The sequence below is a fragment of the Eptatretus burgeri genome, chromosome 14 (genome assembly GCF_056783735.1).
Source record: "Eptatretus burgeri isolate ZD-2024b chromosome 14, Ebu_testis_v1, whole genome shotgun sequence".
NCBI lineage: Eukaryota > Metazoa > Chordata > Myxini > Myxiniformes > Myxinidae > Eptatretus > Eptatretus burgeri.
This window is the reverse complement of record NC_140974.1, coordinates 72,250,743-72,265,182: the sequence shown is the minus strand read 5'-3', so window position 1 is coordinate 72,265,182 and position 14,440 is coordinate 72,250,743. Positions and strand designations below refer to the sequence as shown.

Below are 14,440 nucleotides of genomic sequence, written 5' to 3'. Positions count from 1 at the left end.
CTGCAGTCGGCTGAGGAAAGTTGCAGGAAGAGGCAAAGGAGCTCGGGTCCGAGGCGAGAAGGACGGCGGTCGGCGACAAGGTCGCGGTGTGAGATCGCTCGTCGCGGGACCCAAGCCAGCCAGCCAGCCATTCTCCTCCCCCAGGGCATCAACAATTCCCCCTTTCCCCCACGCTGAGATAGTGCAAAAAGGGGGCCCCGTTCCCACCCACTCCAAACGTCGTGCCAACAAAACCCGCCAAGGAGCACGGAGTCGGGGCACAGCCACGCGGCCACATCTGCGGCTCGTCCGCCAATGCGTCACGAGGACGCGGGTAGGACCCCCCCCCCCGGTCTCGCGGACCTGGCCGCTCCTTCAGGTCACGCGCACATATTGGCCTCCAGGCCTGTCTGCCCCTTATCTATGAGGGTGGCTTCTTTCCTTTGCTTTTGAGTAAATGTGTGTTGGTGCCGTCTGTAAAGTAGAACTGTATAAGTGTTGCCGTGTGTACGCGTATTCGGTAGTAACTCTGCGTCATTGTTTCTTTTGTTTTACTGATATAGGTGCATTTTGACTGTTTGGCTGTATATGTGTGCTTTCCGTGTGTCGCGTAATAAATGTGCATTGTGTGAACTGTTTTCCCGTTTCGCTTCGTCTTTTCTTTATTGACCCTCCATCCTGCTTCACGTAAAGGGTTCGTAGTGGGCTTAATACGCCCGGTAATTAATCTGAACCGTCCAGGTCGGCGATAACACCGCTCGGTTATCCCGACAGCACGGAACGGGCCGCCCAAGCGGCCCGTGTCTGGAGTCGACCTGCGGCGAGGTGCGATCGCCCGGTTGACCATTCGCGCAGGTACTTCGGTGGATCGAATTTGGCGAGCGACCCTATCCTGCGCGGGTGGGCAATTGGCACGATCGTGGTGAGGTTAAACCCCCACCCGTGACTAGCTCCCGACGTTGGTCCGAGAGGGTCACGACTGAATTTTCCGTCCGGTGAGCGACGTCCCGTGATTCGAGTCACGGGCCGTCTGCACACCGGCGGGCGCGAATTTGCAACTATATATATATATATATATATATATATATATATATATATATATAGTACGTAAAGTAAAGCACGCCGAGCCGAAATAATAAAACTCTTTGTTAAAATCCTGACGTTTCAGAAGAATAACATCTTCCGTCCTCAGAAGTAACAATAAGACACCAGACGTGCAGCTGCAGAGACATCAGCTATACTTATTATGTCCGACGGGAACAGCTACGCATTATGAGTGGGCTGCAAGGGGGAACAATCAGCATGAAGTTTAGGGACAGATTTAATAAAGAGAGTGGGATTGGAGTCTTGATTTGCTTTCGGTTTGGGTGTGTGGATCATCGGTTCGGTATCATGTGTTTCATATCTGCCCCATCCATGGTTATCGGGCTTGACCTTCGCACCCGTAGGTGGGGGGAGTGAGCGATTGCATAATCCTTGATAGGCAGCATGAAGGTCGACATGATGGTTAATCGACTGTGTGCCCGAAAGCCACGTCTTGAGAATTTCCTGGCTGGCCCCGGCTGTATTCCTCGGCTTCAACTACAATGTTCTCCCACACGAAGTTGTGTTGTAGGTTATAACAATGCACCACCACCAGCGACAGCTTGTCTCCACATGCTACTGCTTGCTGGTGCTGCGTCGACCGGGTCTTGAGTCGCTTGGACTCACCATATGAAAGATATCTGACGGCCCACATAATTGGCGTCACAGTCTCAACATGGAATTTTGTAGACCACTTTCATCTTGTCGAGTGTATTCACTCTGTCTTTGTGCCTAGACAGCTGTGCGCGGAGTGTTTCCCGAGGTTTGTGTGCGATCAAGATTCCGAATGGGTACAACCAACAGTTGGCCATCTCCAAAGTCTTGCCGAAATAAGGTAACAATATTGTTTTGGCCGGTTCCTTGGGTCACGGTGTCAGAACCTTCTTACACCCACTTTGAAAGTATAAACTTCCGGTGAAGAGATGTTTGCATTTGCAGATCTGAACGTTCACCCATTCAAGAAAGGAATTGCAAAACCAAACTAAAGAAATGAAAGGCCACTATAACCATGGAGTTTATTTTCTAATTCAAATAAAGAGAAAACATGCATGTCACAAACAGAATCAGTTTTAAACAAACAGAATCAAATCGCATCCGCTGTCACGTGACTCACCATCTGTTGGACAATAAATACACATCACGGTTTGCCTTCGTTCATTGCTTGCATTTTAATTGCTGTGTTTTTGTTTGGGTTGTCTGCGGTTGAACGCAAAAACACATTCAATTGATGTTGATTGCTTTGAGTTTGTAAAACCTCTGAATCATCTTGAGATGCACACCCAGAACATACCAAAACAACACGTGTCTCAATAGCCAGCAAAGGTCACACATGGATCCACCATATCAAAGAGGTAAGCAAAACGGTCTGTGCGGAGAGCCAGATCATGCGCAGTTTCACCGACCGTGTTCTGCAGTTCAGGGCGAACGTACCGGCTGGACAACAGCACGCTCAGTACATCCCGGGTGCCCTTTGTTCCTGCTGCGATGTGCAGAGGAGTTTGACCGCCCTACCAACAAGGCAAGAAAGCAGATGTGACGACAGGAATTTAAAATATGATAATAAATGTTTATTTTGATATTATGCACATGCAGTGTAATGTAGGGGTGGTTCAAGATTGACCTGAAATTCTTGTTCTTCAAAATTGGAATGTCAAGTGAGGTTGATGAAACTTACCATAATTTTGTGGAAAGGTCTTTATAATAGATACATAGAGATGTTTAATAAAGATGTGCAGGACAGCTGCTTTGACATTTTCATTACTTCACAAAAAAAAAAACATTAATCTCAGGCTCATGATAAAGTTTCTACATAAATCACGTGCTGGACAAAGACGTCAGTGTACGATTACATGAGTACATCAGTGGACCACTGACACATAACATCGTATGTACGATTTGAACCTGGATTCCTCACATCATGAGCTATGGTTTGACATATGGGAACATGAACCAGGTCGATTCACTTTGAAAGTTGATGGTGCCCAGATACTCCTCGAGTAGAATTGGAAACGTCTTCGTTTGTAGGCGGTATCGTCGATCAGCATGCATCCCAAATGTTATCCGTTCGATTGAGAGTTCGGTTGGAACTGCCCTGGCACCGACTTCATTGAATTTCATGTGTGAATGAAAGATGGTTTCCACGCTTCCAGTGATGATGCACAGTTACACGACAGCATCACACACATTGATGCAACGATTGCCCAAAATCAACTGCTCAACATGGGTCTTGTTTGAGTCACAACAGTTGGTTCCATCAACCATTATTATCGATGCACATCCATTTTGGAAAACGTTTGCAACAACTCAAATTACCGGAACACCTGACATTGCTGGAAAACAACAAACAACAAAGTAGGTAGGAACAAGTTCCAACAACAGCTTTTAGTCAGACTTCATGATTATAATATATCGTGGTGCGTATCAGAGTTCAGGCTTTTGTACTCGTATCACAGTATATTGCAATGCTGGACATCAAATTTGACAACAATACGAACACGTACGTCGGACACAGTTTTGGAAATAACTGTGGACCAAGAAAAAAAAATAGGTAGAAGATGCAAACACCATGTGATGGAATCGCATCCCGTTGGTAAAAATGAAATGCTCTGAAGTACAATCATGTGTTAATATTGTGACATTTTGGGGGTCAGTTATTCGAGACACTCCATAAAAGAAACCAAACATGATTATTATTGATGATTATATTATTATTATTGATGAGGGGTTCCAAACATGATTATAAACATACAAAGTAATTATTGAATTGATAATGCAATTGTTGAAGGACTGTTCCAGCGTGCCTCTTTGGCACGAGGGATGTGTAGAACACTTGGTTGCAAGTTTCCACACGACAATTTCCTCATACAATAATCGTTCAGCACGAGCAACTCATGCACGCTTGGGGTTTTAGAGGCGACACGAGGCATTCCGAGCAAATTTGAAACAGTCTTTTCAAGACACCATCGTGTGGATCATCCAATAAAATACAATGATCACATTCTTTAACAATCCATTGCAATCCCACGTCTGTCAAAAAAGGAAACGAGGAATTAAATAATTGAACGTCTTCAAGCAGGGTCTTCCATTAGCCATGCTGCAAGGCTCTACAATGTGAAGAGAAGGAGAGATATCTGACCAAAGAAGATTTTTTACCAAGTCACTGGATCAACAAGAAATGTGGCAAGAAGTGGACGTCCCAGGAAAAACGATTCGGGACCGATGTATTCGTGTGCAAGGTGAAAAATCTGAGCTGCTCATTTCCACCTCACCCAGCTGACTTTTCCAAACCGGATTTGTTGTATTTTGTGTTTTGTTATTCGTTAAAGTGTTGCTGTTTTGTCCCGTGCGTTATTTCATGGTACTCCTTTTGTGTGCGTCTCCACTATTCCTTTTGCGTGTTTTGCATCCTGTTTTTGTCTGTTACGTTCTGATCCTTCAGTGTACTAGCTCTACCGTGAGCCTCAACTATGTATACAAACAAAAGAAAACAAAAAGGAGTGGACGTCCCAGGATAATGACTCAGGACCGATACATTCACATGCCCCATCGATGCAATCGGTTTCAAACTGCCCAGAATACTGCAAACACACTCCCTGGACCTTGCAGGATAAATATCAACACTGTCTTGAGGCATCTCTATGATGCAGGGATTTGTGATCGTCATTCTGTTCAGCGTCAAAGACTTGCACAGCAACATATCCAAGTGTGCTTGAAGTGGTCAAATCAGCATGTCTGACGGATGCTGTGGCAATGGGAAAGTGTTATGTTCAGTGACTAATCCAGGTTTCTTCTTGAAAGGCATGGTGGTCTTGTACGAGTAGACAGAAATCGCAATGAGCGATATATCCCAGTCTGTGTCCAGGAAGCCCCAAACTTTGGACGTGGAAGTCTCAAGATGTGGGGTGACATTACTGACACCTTTCACAGCAACATGATCTGTATCCATGGCAATCTGATGCTAGATCAATGAAATTACAAGGAAATTTTTGCACAGGAGGAGGCCATTCGGCCCATCATGCCTGCACCACACCAACACCAGATTATTAATAAATCCATTGATACCCCTTCCCTTCGTGTGCAGCCGTTTGGCTGCTACACTGGTACTCATTTCAACGACCTCGGAAGGATGACAGACTGAGTCAACCCCCTGATGTTATTTCAGCTGCCGACGGGGCTTGAACTCAGGACCCTCAGATCCCAAGTCACCACCAAAACCGCGAAGCCAACACTAGGATCAACACCAGGTAGATCGATACGTTTATGAGATCTTACAGGAACATGTGTTGCTTACCTTTCAACAACATGTTCCAGGAATCATCTTTATGCATGATAATGCCCGTGATCACATGGCCATTCAAACAAGGAACGGTCTTGTCATTGCCAATGTTAATGTCATGACACCCTGGCCTGGTGTATTATGAGGTGTAAATTATCAGGTGTAAACCCAATTGAACATCTCTGGGATATCATTGATCGTCGCGTTTGGTCTTTGCCAAGACGGCTACAGACCCTCTAAGCTGGAATCGGAGCCGATTCGGGCAAGGAATGCCATTCCCCTGGTTCAGATTTGAGTGCTATATGTATGGTACATCAATGAGTCTGTTTTAGACATCTGCTTTGCTGCTTTGCCAGGGTGCCAACACTGTCCGAATGAGTGGCAAGAGAGGTTAAGAGTGCCTTGCCCTTTTGTTCCCCCACGTCGAACCGGCCAGAGTCTGGGTGAGAGGGTGTGATACGACAGGTGTCCTTCCCCCTCTTCATTGAGCTGTACGGCATGCCAGCAGTCTGTCCTGCAATCCTATAATGCAGCCAGATTGGCCAAGTGCCCAATAATTCTGGGTAGCTTTCTGCTTACTGCTTGCTGGCAACAACAGCATCAATTACAATGGACTCATCTACAATTTGCTGTGCAACATGCATGGATTCTGAAATGCATTTCAGGCAATCATGGACAAGACATGGCTGCCTCAATATATGCATTTTGAGAAATTCAATGAAGTTATTCCATATAAATCGGTCAAAATATAAGACCATTTAGAATGGTACTTGATAGAGTGCATAACTCCGTCAGGCTGACCTGTTTACGTTTTGTATCCCACTGATACGGATAGGCCGGACCTGGATCCGGACCTGAACGAACGAAAATGTAATCCGCTTGTTCTCGTCACCTCACCAACTCATCCACCGAGTTTTGTCATAACTCGTCCACAACTTTTTGAGATATCATGATATATATATATATATATATATATATATATATATATATATATATATATATATATATATATATATATATATATATATATATTTGTTACGGAAATGGCCCTTCGTATGCTACTAAATATAGGATTAGCCCAGATCCCCCATTAAATGCATGTTTAGCCAGGTTGTTGGGTAATTTGACGTTACATGTGTGTTGGGAGATGTCACAGGCTGTTATTTGTTTGTGCAGTGGTGGTGGATCGAGAGATCCTTCTTCTTCCTTCCTCTCTCCGGGCGAGACTCCGCCCAGCGCTGAGAGGGGGAGTGGCCAAAAAGAGGAAGTGAAACTAAGGGGAGGAGTTTGTTGACTTCATAAAAGGGTGCACCCCAAAAAGAAAAGGTGGTAAGAAACTGAGAGGACGGAGTTGAGCAGTTGGGCTCTGAGGCGAGCGTGCGCCGGGAAGGCAAGAGAGAAACAACGGGTGTCAAGGCGCAATCTGCTGGTTGAGCAGTCGGGCTTCGAGGTGGGAAGGCAAGAGAGGAACGACGGGTGCGAGGCGCGATCTGTTAATTGAGCAGTTGGGCTCCGAGGCGAGCGTGCCCTGGGAAGGCAAGAGAGAAACGACGGGAGTCGAGGCGCGATCTGCTGGTTGAGAAGTCGGGCTTCGAGGCGAGCGTGCGCCAGGAAGGCAAGAAAGAAACGACGGAGCCTCCGACTGTCCCTACTCACCTCACGGCTCGACGACGTCTTGGAATCCCATGGACCCAGCCTGCCGGAGCTCGATTTGGCCTTGTCTGGTGAACAGGCCAGGCCTGGACTTGTATGCTGAACCTTGTGAGAAACCAGCTGAAACCAATCATCGACCTTTCGCTCTGGTGCAGTCGACCTCGCGGGGTCTGAACGCGCGAGAGTGCGTGCGTGAAGTCTGCGACAAAAGGAGGACGAGCTCCATTTTGCCACGCAGCGTGCTCGAGCTTGGGGGCTCGAATCTATGGACATCTGCTTGTTACGAGCGACATTCGTGCTTTTGACACTTTCCTCTCGTCCATGAAACATCACCAAGTACTCTGTCTTGTCCGCATGCTGTCTATGTCTTGTCTGCATGTTGTTTAAGGTATATCTCGGTAGGGACCCCCTCGAAACCCGTAATCCGTAGTTCCCCAGTTAAGAACGGTTTATAGATTAATTAAAACATTGTCGTGAATGTTTTGCTTGTGTTGTGTTCCCCGATGTTCCCCAATAAATCTGGCTGATGCGTATGAAGTTGCCGCTGTGGATTAATTCGTGTAGCATCGAGGAACGATCTGTTCGATTGGTATATAAAACCAAAATGGTTACAGACTGGCAGAAAACGCTCGGCATCTGACAAAAGCAGTCTGTAATCGGGGTCTATTTCCCTAACTGGTAAGGTCCAGGGGTACGTTGGTATCGCGATTGAAGACGCGTGACCCGAGGCCTGTGCCGAGCCAGCCGGTGTTATAACCCCGGAGACGGCAGTGGTGAGGGTGGCGCCGAATCTGTAACGTTTGGAGCCAAGAGTCGGGTGAGAATTTTTAGAAATTCGGCCTATGTTGGCATCTTGACCTCAAAAAATAATTAATGGTTGAATTCAGTGACATATGCAAATCCTGTTGAAATTTCGGGTCAATTGGAGAAAAAAATTGAGGATTTTACAAATCGCGCCGATATGTTGTTGACCTTTGGCCGATGTTGACCTCAAGAAAAATTGGTGGTTGAATTCAGCGAGCTGATATGAAAATGCTCTTCAAATTGCAAGCCAATTGGATGAAAATTGAGGATTTTAGAAATGTGACCAAGTTGTTGACCTTTGGTCCATGTTGACCTTTTGACCTATATTGACAAAAAATAATTGACAGCCTCATTTTTGTCCTTCAGAATCCTCTGGTAAAGTTTGACGAAGATAGCTGAAAGTGTGTGCGAGTTATCACACTCACAGACAACTCAGAGACGCACTTATCGCACTCACAGAAACAAGAAGTTTTAATTTTTGTCATAACAAACAAAAACGAACTAACTGAACAGATCAACATACTTGGCAAAATTTGTTTCGCTAAGTAACAGACAGACAGAGGTGAAAACATAACCTCCGTACATCTTCGGTGGTGGAGGTAAAAATTACTTTCTTCGTCATTACTGAAGGATATACTGTACTTAAAAGCAGTATGAATTACAGAAATGGAAAACAATCATTAGAGTCGACAATCATTCTTGTCTGGTGCTCATTTACCTTGCTTGATGCATTAATGTCTGCACCACACTGCAGCAGTAAGGAGGCAACTTCTGCGTAGTTCCAGCGGCAGGAGCAATGCAGAGGAGTCCAGCCCTCATTAGTTGGGAGCCCGGTGTCTGCACCCGATGAGAGTAGGCAACGGACGGCCGAAAGATGGCCGTGTGAGGCGGCACGATGCAGGGCGCTGTAACCATCAGCATCCTGAATACTGTTCAAGGATTTGTTGGAGGTGAGAAGCTGAGAGAGGGTGTGTACCTGAATGGGAACCAACAATGCAAAAATAAATAAATGCATCAAATAAATCTGACTCCAAAATACAAGTGAAAACCTCGACTGATTGTCATCCCACGGTATGGTCATGGAAAGGACAATGAAGACAATGATCCGTGAAAAAATTAATCTAATGATGAGTTCGAGCTCTGTTCTTCATCGCACGGCCCGCGAGCCGCTGGTGGCCCATGGTGGCCGAAAGTGCGGCCCCTGACGTGCGCCCGACAATACACGAATGTGAAAACACCCCATCATAATCCGCCATAAACGCAATCAAATCGACTCATTGGTTTCAAATGAGTTTTACAAGGTGAAGCATAAAAGTAGCAAACTGTATCAGTAGATGGCACGACACAAACAATTATGTTTGCAGTGCAGATAATGACAATGAAGAAGAGGATGTGGGGGCAGGGCCTAATAGCAGCCATTACGGAGTCCTGCGAAGGCGGTTGGGCGGCTCTCACACTGATGTCTTATTGGCAAAAGAGGCTCCCCTCTTAAAAATGCTGAAGATCGCCGAGTTCGAGTGTCGATAGGCTGAGTGACATCAGAAATGAAAAAAAAATGCCTGCCATACATTCCCTACTTCATTACTCTACATTGAGGAGCCCACACTGTCTGGAGGTCTGCTCCACCCCTAGACTAGGCTCCGGCGAAACAGCGAGTGAGAGTGGATGGGCGAAGCACATCCGGACTCCAGGTGGGGGGCAGAGACCTTAAAAGCCCGGGCTTTGAGTTTTCTCAAATCTCCTTTGAGGAGGGGATTTGAGGAGTTTCTTGAGACAAACGCAATGGAAGGCTGTACACAAGGATTTTGCCAGGCTGTCCTGCTGCACCACATCCCCACCAGCCAGGCACGCCGCTCTTCCTCCTTTCTGTGTGCTCTCAAGTGCTGGGACGGTGCACTGACCAGACTTGAAAGGGGACATGACGCATTTGCGGCCCTGCATCCTAATACCAGCCGTGCGATGCAGGTACAGTTCGGGTATTTCCTGTCTTGTCTCTTGACCACGATGTGCTTGATTTGGCCCGAAGGCATTGGATATTTCAGGATCTCCCGTTCGGTTGGTTGCTTTGTGGGTGCACAAACAGTAGTGGGTAAGGGGTTGCAATTATTTATTACATACTGGTTATTTTTTGACTGATTGCTTCCTGTATATTCCCTTCCACGTGCGCCATTCGTTATTGAGATATACCTGGTCTCGGGGTGAATTCTGGTTGTCCTGGTTCCCCTGGGGAAACCAAGAATGACCCGTTGAGGTCTAATTGGAGCCGATATTAAATGCCGCACCCCGGACAGCACTACTCGTCTCAGAATCGCTTGGCTTAATTGGTTATAATACAGTGACGCTTAAATAGCAAAGTGCTTGGCTGGCTCGATGATCCCACTGTTATCGCAGAAGAAGTGGAAAGACCTGCAATCCGACTCCAGATGGCTGAAACACCTGACCGCTACAGTCGCATTGACGTGACTCGTCAGGTTTGTACAAGGCACGTCAGTGCTTGCCCCCACCGTTCTTATCCACACTGTCTCCGAGTAAATTAAAACTGATCAACTGTTTCATCCAATTAATAAGGTGGAGATGAAGTGCGGGCTTAAAGGGCCGAATGGCCTCATCCTGCATCAAAGTTCCTCGTGTATCCTTGTGTGTCCTTGTCTATCCTCATGTATCCTTGCGTGTCTTTGTGTACCATTGCGTATCCTTGTATATCCTCGTATACCTTCGTGTATCCTTGTGTAACCATGTGTGCCCTCGTTTATCATGTTTCTTATGCATCCATGCGAGTCCTTGTGTACCCTTGCATACACCTGTCTACCTTTGTATAGTAGTGCGTTCCCTTGCGTAACCTTGTGTAGTCTTGTGCATCCCTGCATATCATTGCCTACCCTTGTGTACCATTGCGTGCCCTTGTGTATCCTCATGTATTCTCGTGTACCCTTATGTACCTTTGTGTATCTTCGTGTACCCTCGTGGTTCCTCGTATACCGTTGTGTATCCTCGTGGATCCTCCTGTACCTATGTGTATCCTCGTGGATCCTTGTGTGCTGTCGTGTATCATCATCATGTACCTTTTTGTATCCAAGTGTATCCTCATGTATTCTCCTGTACCTACGTTTATCCTTGTGTATCCTCATAGACCCTTGTGTACCCTAGTGTATCTTCATGTGCTGTGTACCCTTGTGTATCATCGTGGATCCTCCTGTACCGATGTGTATCCTCGTGGATCCTTGTGTGCTGTCGTGTATCATCGTCATGTACCTTTGTGTATCCAAGTGTATCCTCATGTATTCTCCTGTACCTATGTTTATCCTTGTGTATCCTCATAGATCCTTGTGTACCCTAGTGTATCTTCATGTGCTGTGTACCCTTGTGTATCATCGTGGATCCTCGTGTACCTTTCTGTATCCTCATGTACCCTTGTAGGTCCTTGTCTATCTTCATATATCCTCTGCATCCATGTGTGTCCTTGTGTACCCTTGTATACACCTGTCTATCCTTGTGTACCATTAGGTGCCCTTGTGTATCCTCGTGTACCTTTGTGTATCCTCCTGTATCGTTGCGTATACTCGTGTACCATTGTAGACACTTGTAGGTCCTCGTGTACCCTTATGGGTCCTTGTGTGTCATTGTGTCCCCTTGTCTACCCTGGTGTATCCTCGAGTATCCTATGCATCGACGTGTGTCCTTGTATACAACTGTGTAGTCTTGTTTATCCTTGCGGATCCTCATGTATCCTTGTCTATCCTCAGGTGTCCTTGTGTGTCCTTGTGGATCCTCGTGTATCTTCGTGTATCCTCGTGTAACCTTGTGTGTCCTCATGTATCCACCTGTCTATCCTTGGATAGTCTTGTGTACTCTTGTTTATCTATGCATATCCTTGTATACCATTGTGTGCATCATTGTGTACCTTTGTATATCTTTGTGTATCCTCATGTATCTTCGTGTACCCTCAAGTATCCTTGTGTATCCTCGTGTACCTTTGTACATCTTTGTGTATCCTCATGTATCCTTGTGGATCCTCGTGTATCCTTGTGGATCCTCGTGTATCTTCGTGTATCCTCGTGTACCCTCATGTATTCTTGTGGATCCTCGTGTACCCTCATGCATCCTTGTGGATCCTCGTGTATCCTTGTGGATCTTCGTGTATCCTCGTGTATCCTTGTGGATCCTCGTGTATCCTCAAGTACCCTTGTGGATCCTCGTGTACCCTCAAGTACCCTTTTGGATCCTTGTGGATCTTCGTGTATCCTCGTGTACCCTTGTGGATCCTCGTGTACCCTCAAGTACCCTTGTGTATCCTCATGTACCCTTAACTACCCTCAAGTACCCTTGTGGATTCTTGTGTATCCTCATGTACCCTCGTGGATCTTCGTGTATCCTCGTGTATCCTTGTGGATCCTCGTGTATCCTCAAGTACCCTTGTGGATCCTCGTGTATCCTCAAGTACCCTTTTTGATCCTCGTGTACCCTCAAGTACCCTTTTGGATCCTTGTGGATCTTCGTGTATCCTCGTGTACCCTTGTGGATCCTCGTGTACCCTCAAGTACCCTTGTGTATCCTCATGTACCCTTAACTACCCCAAGTACCCTTGTGGATCCTCGTGTACCCTCAAGTACCCTTGTGTATCCTCATGTACCCTTAACTACCCTCAAGTACCCTTGTGGATTCTTGTGTATCCTCATGTACCCTTGTGGATCCTCGTGTATCCTTGTGGATCCTCGTGTATCCTTGTGGATCCTCGTGTATCTTCGTGTATCCTCGTGTACCCTCATGTATTCTTGTGGATCCTCGTGTACCCTCATGCATCCTTGTGGATCTTCGTGTATCCTTGTGGATCTTCGTGTATCCTCGTGTATCCTTGTGGATCCTCGTGTATCCTCAAGTACCCTTGTGGATCCTTGTGGATCCTCGTGTATCCTTGTGGATCCTCGTGTATCCTCAAGTACCCTTTTGGATCCTTGTGGATCTTCGTGTATCCTCGTGTACCCTTGTGGATCCTCGTGTACCCTCAAGTACCCTTGTGTATCCTCATGTACCCTTAACTACCCTCAAGTACCCTTGTGGATTCTTGTGTATCCTCATGTACCCTTGTGGATCCTCGTGTACCCTCGTGGATCCTCGTGTACCCTTGTGTGAGGTACAAGTACACCCTCATGTTTACTCACGCGGTTCCTTTGCGCTGCCCACAGGACGAGTTCTCGGGGTGTTTCCGCCAACTCTCTCTCTTTCAGCACGTTTACCTCAGTCTCCACATCGTGTCCCTCCCTCTCCACATCGTGTCCCTCCCTCTCCACATCGTGTCCCTCCCTCTCACCCGACTCTCCCGCCGAGCTCCGTGTTCCCTCGTGTATCCTCACCACGTGCGTTTCCTCATTCTCTTCACGAATGAACGTTTCTTCGTTCTCTTCAAACATCATTCTCTTCTTGTTTTGTGGTTTTTCTTTCTTTCTTCCAATGCGGTATTTTCACGCCGCGACACGTCCATGACACGGAACGTTGTGTGGGAAAAACCTCTTCTCTCTTCCTTATCCTCATCGGTTTGTAAAACGATCTTCCGTCGCTCGGTCCACTCCACCGGGTCTCGGTTTGTTATTGTAACACAATCAAAGCAAAATCGAATCGGTGGAGGATCGTTCCGATTCACGACGATCCAGCGGCTATAAGGAGTACGTTGGTGCAGTGTACAGTGAGTGGTACAGTGTGGAGAAAACAGGACTTCCGGGAAAAAAGGAAAACAAAAAAAAGGAAAAGAGAAAAAAAGGAAAAGGAAAAAAAAAAAAGGAAAAGAAAAAAAAAAAGACGAAATCCCCAGGAAGTGCGGATGACGAAACCGGAAGTCGATGAACATGACGCTTTCGCCACCTCGTTGGAATCCCCCACACGTCGCACTCCATTAATCGATCGAATGAGAGACACAGTATATACTGTATATATTTATATATTTTTTATCTGCAACGGGAAAATTCATGGGTTTTGTTTCTTTATTTCTTAATATTCTTCTCTCCAACAGGCGAGTCCGTTTAATCCGATGGCGAATGAGCAAGAAGTGTGAAACAAACCGATTAAATAACAACAACCGAACACTCACACGTGACCCGACTGGTCCGTGCGCCCTGATCACTGAAAACGATCCGTTCACGGACCGCGAAGTACACGAGGCTCCAGATAAGACGACGGGAGCAAAGGGAGAAAATCTCATCGCGGTGATAGACAGAGGGCCCAGAATGTCAAAAAACAACAACAAGCTCAAATGAGCGAAGATCCTCGTCCTCTTAATGATGACGTCATAAAAACGAAATATGACGTCATTGTGATGTATCAGGTTTGCGATAAATAATTATCTGTGCTAATGCCCGGCTTGATTCCCGCAAACAAAATTCAAACAGCTTGCCGAGTTTCGGAGATAATGGTATAGGCGATTTCCATTAGTGACGATATTATGACGTCAACTTTTTTTCTCGGAAGAATTTCCCAAAATCGGAGACGGTTATTGCCTGCGCGTGGGCTTTCTGCATATACATGGCAAGTTTCACGAAGATCCGATGAAAACTCTGGGTTGTGAAACAAAAAATGTCAAAAAATAGGAATGACGTCATAAAAATTTATATGACGTCATAGTTATGTATCATTTGTGCGGTAATTCATCTCTGC

General features: G+C 46.2%; 1 protein-coding gene across 2 annotated transcripts; it reads right to left on the bottom strand.

The window, feature by feature from the left end:
- Nucleotides 1–2,053: 2,053 nt before the first annotated feature.
- Nucleotides 2,054–13,522, bottom strand: LOC147013592 (ankyrin repeat domain-containing protein 49-like). Of its 2 annotated transcripts, none has more exons than XM_085855510.1 (3): nt 13,147–13,522; nt 8,514–8,771; nt 2,054–2,570 (listed from the first exon to the last, which is right to left on the bottom strand). In XM_085855510.1, exons 1-3 carry the CDS (start codon nt 13,204–13,206, stop codon nt 2,370–2,372), a joined length of 519 nt encoding a protein of 172 aa, XP_085711636.1. In that variant the 5' UTR covers nt 13,207–13,522; the 3' UTR covers nt 2,054–2,369. The 2 variants fall into 2 exon arrangements, with proteins under 2 accessions (XP_085711636.1, XP_085711635.1); XM_085855509.1 differs by having other exon boundaries at nt 12,955–13,510.
- Nucleotides 13,523–14,440: the final 918 nt, after the last annotated feature.

Excerpts from the sequence above, each read along its gene's own strand:
- LOC147013592 (XM_085855509.1), bottom strand. The coding sequence starts at position 13,206 with ATGATGTTTGAAGAGAACGAAGAAACGTTCATTCGTGAAGAGAATGAG. Across the intron at positions 8,772-12,954 it reads GGGCAGCGCAAAGGAACCGC|GTACACACCCTCTCTCAGCT; the intron begins GTGAGTAAACAT and ends GTTCCCATTCAG. Across the intron at positions 2,571-8,513 it reads ACATTAATGCATCAAGCAAG|GGCGGTCAAACTCCTCTGCA; the intron begins GTAAATGAGCAC and ends CCTTGTTGGTAG.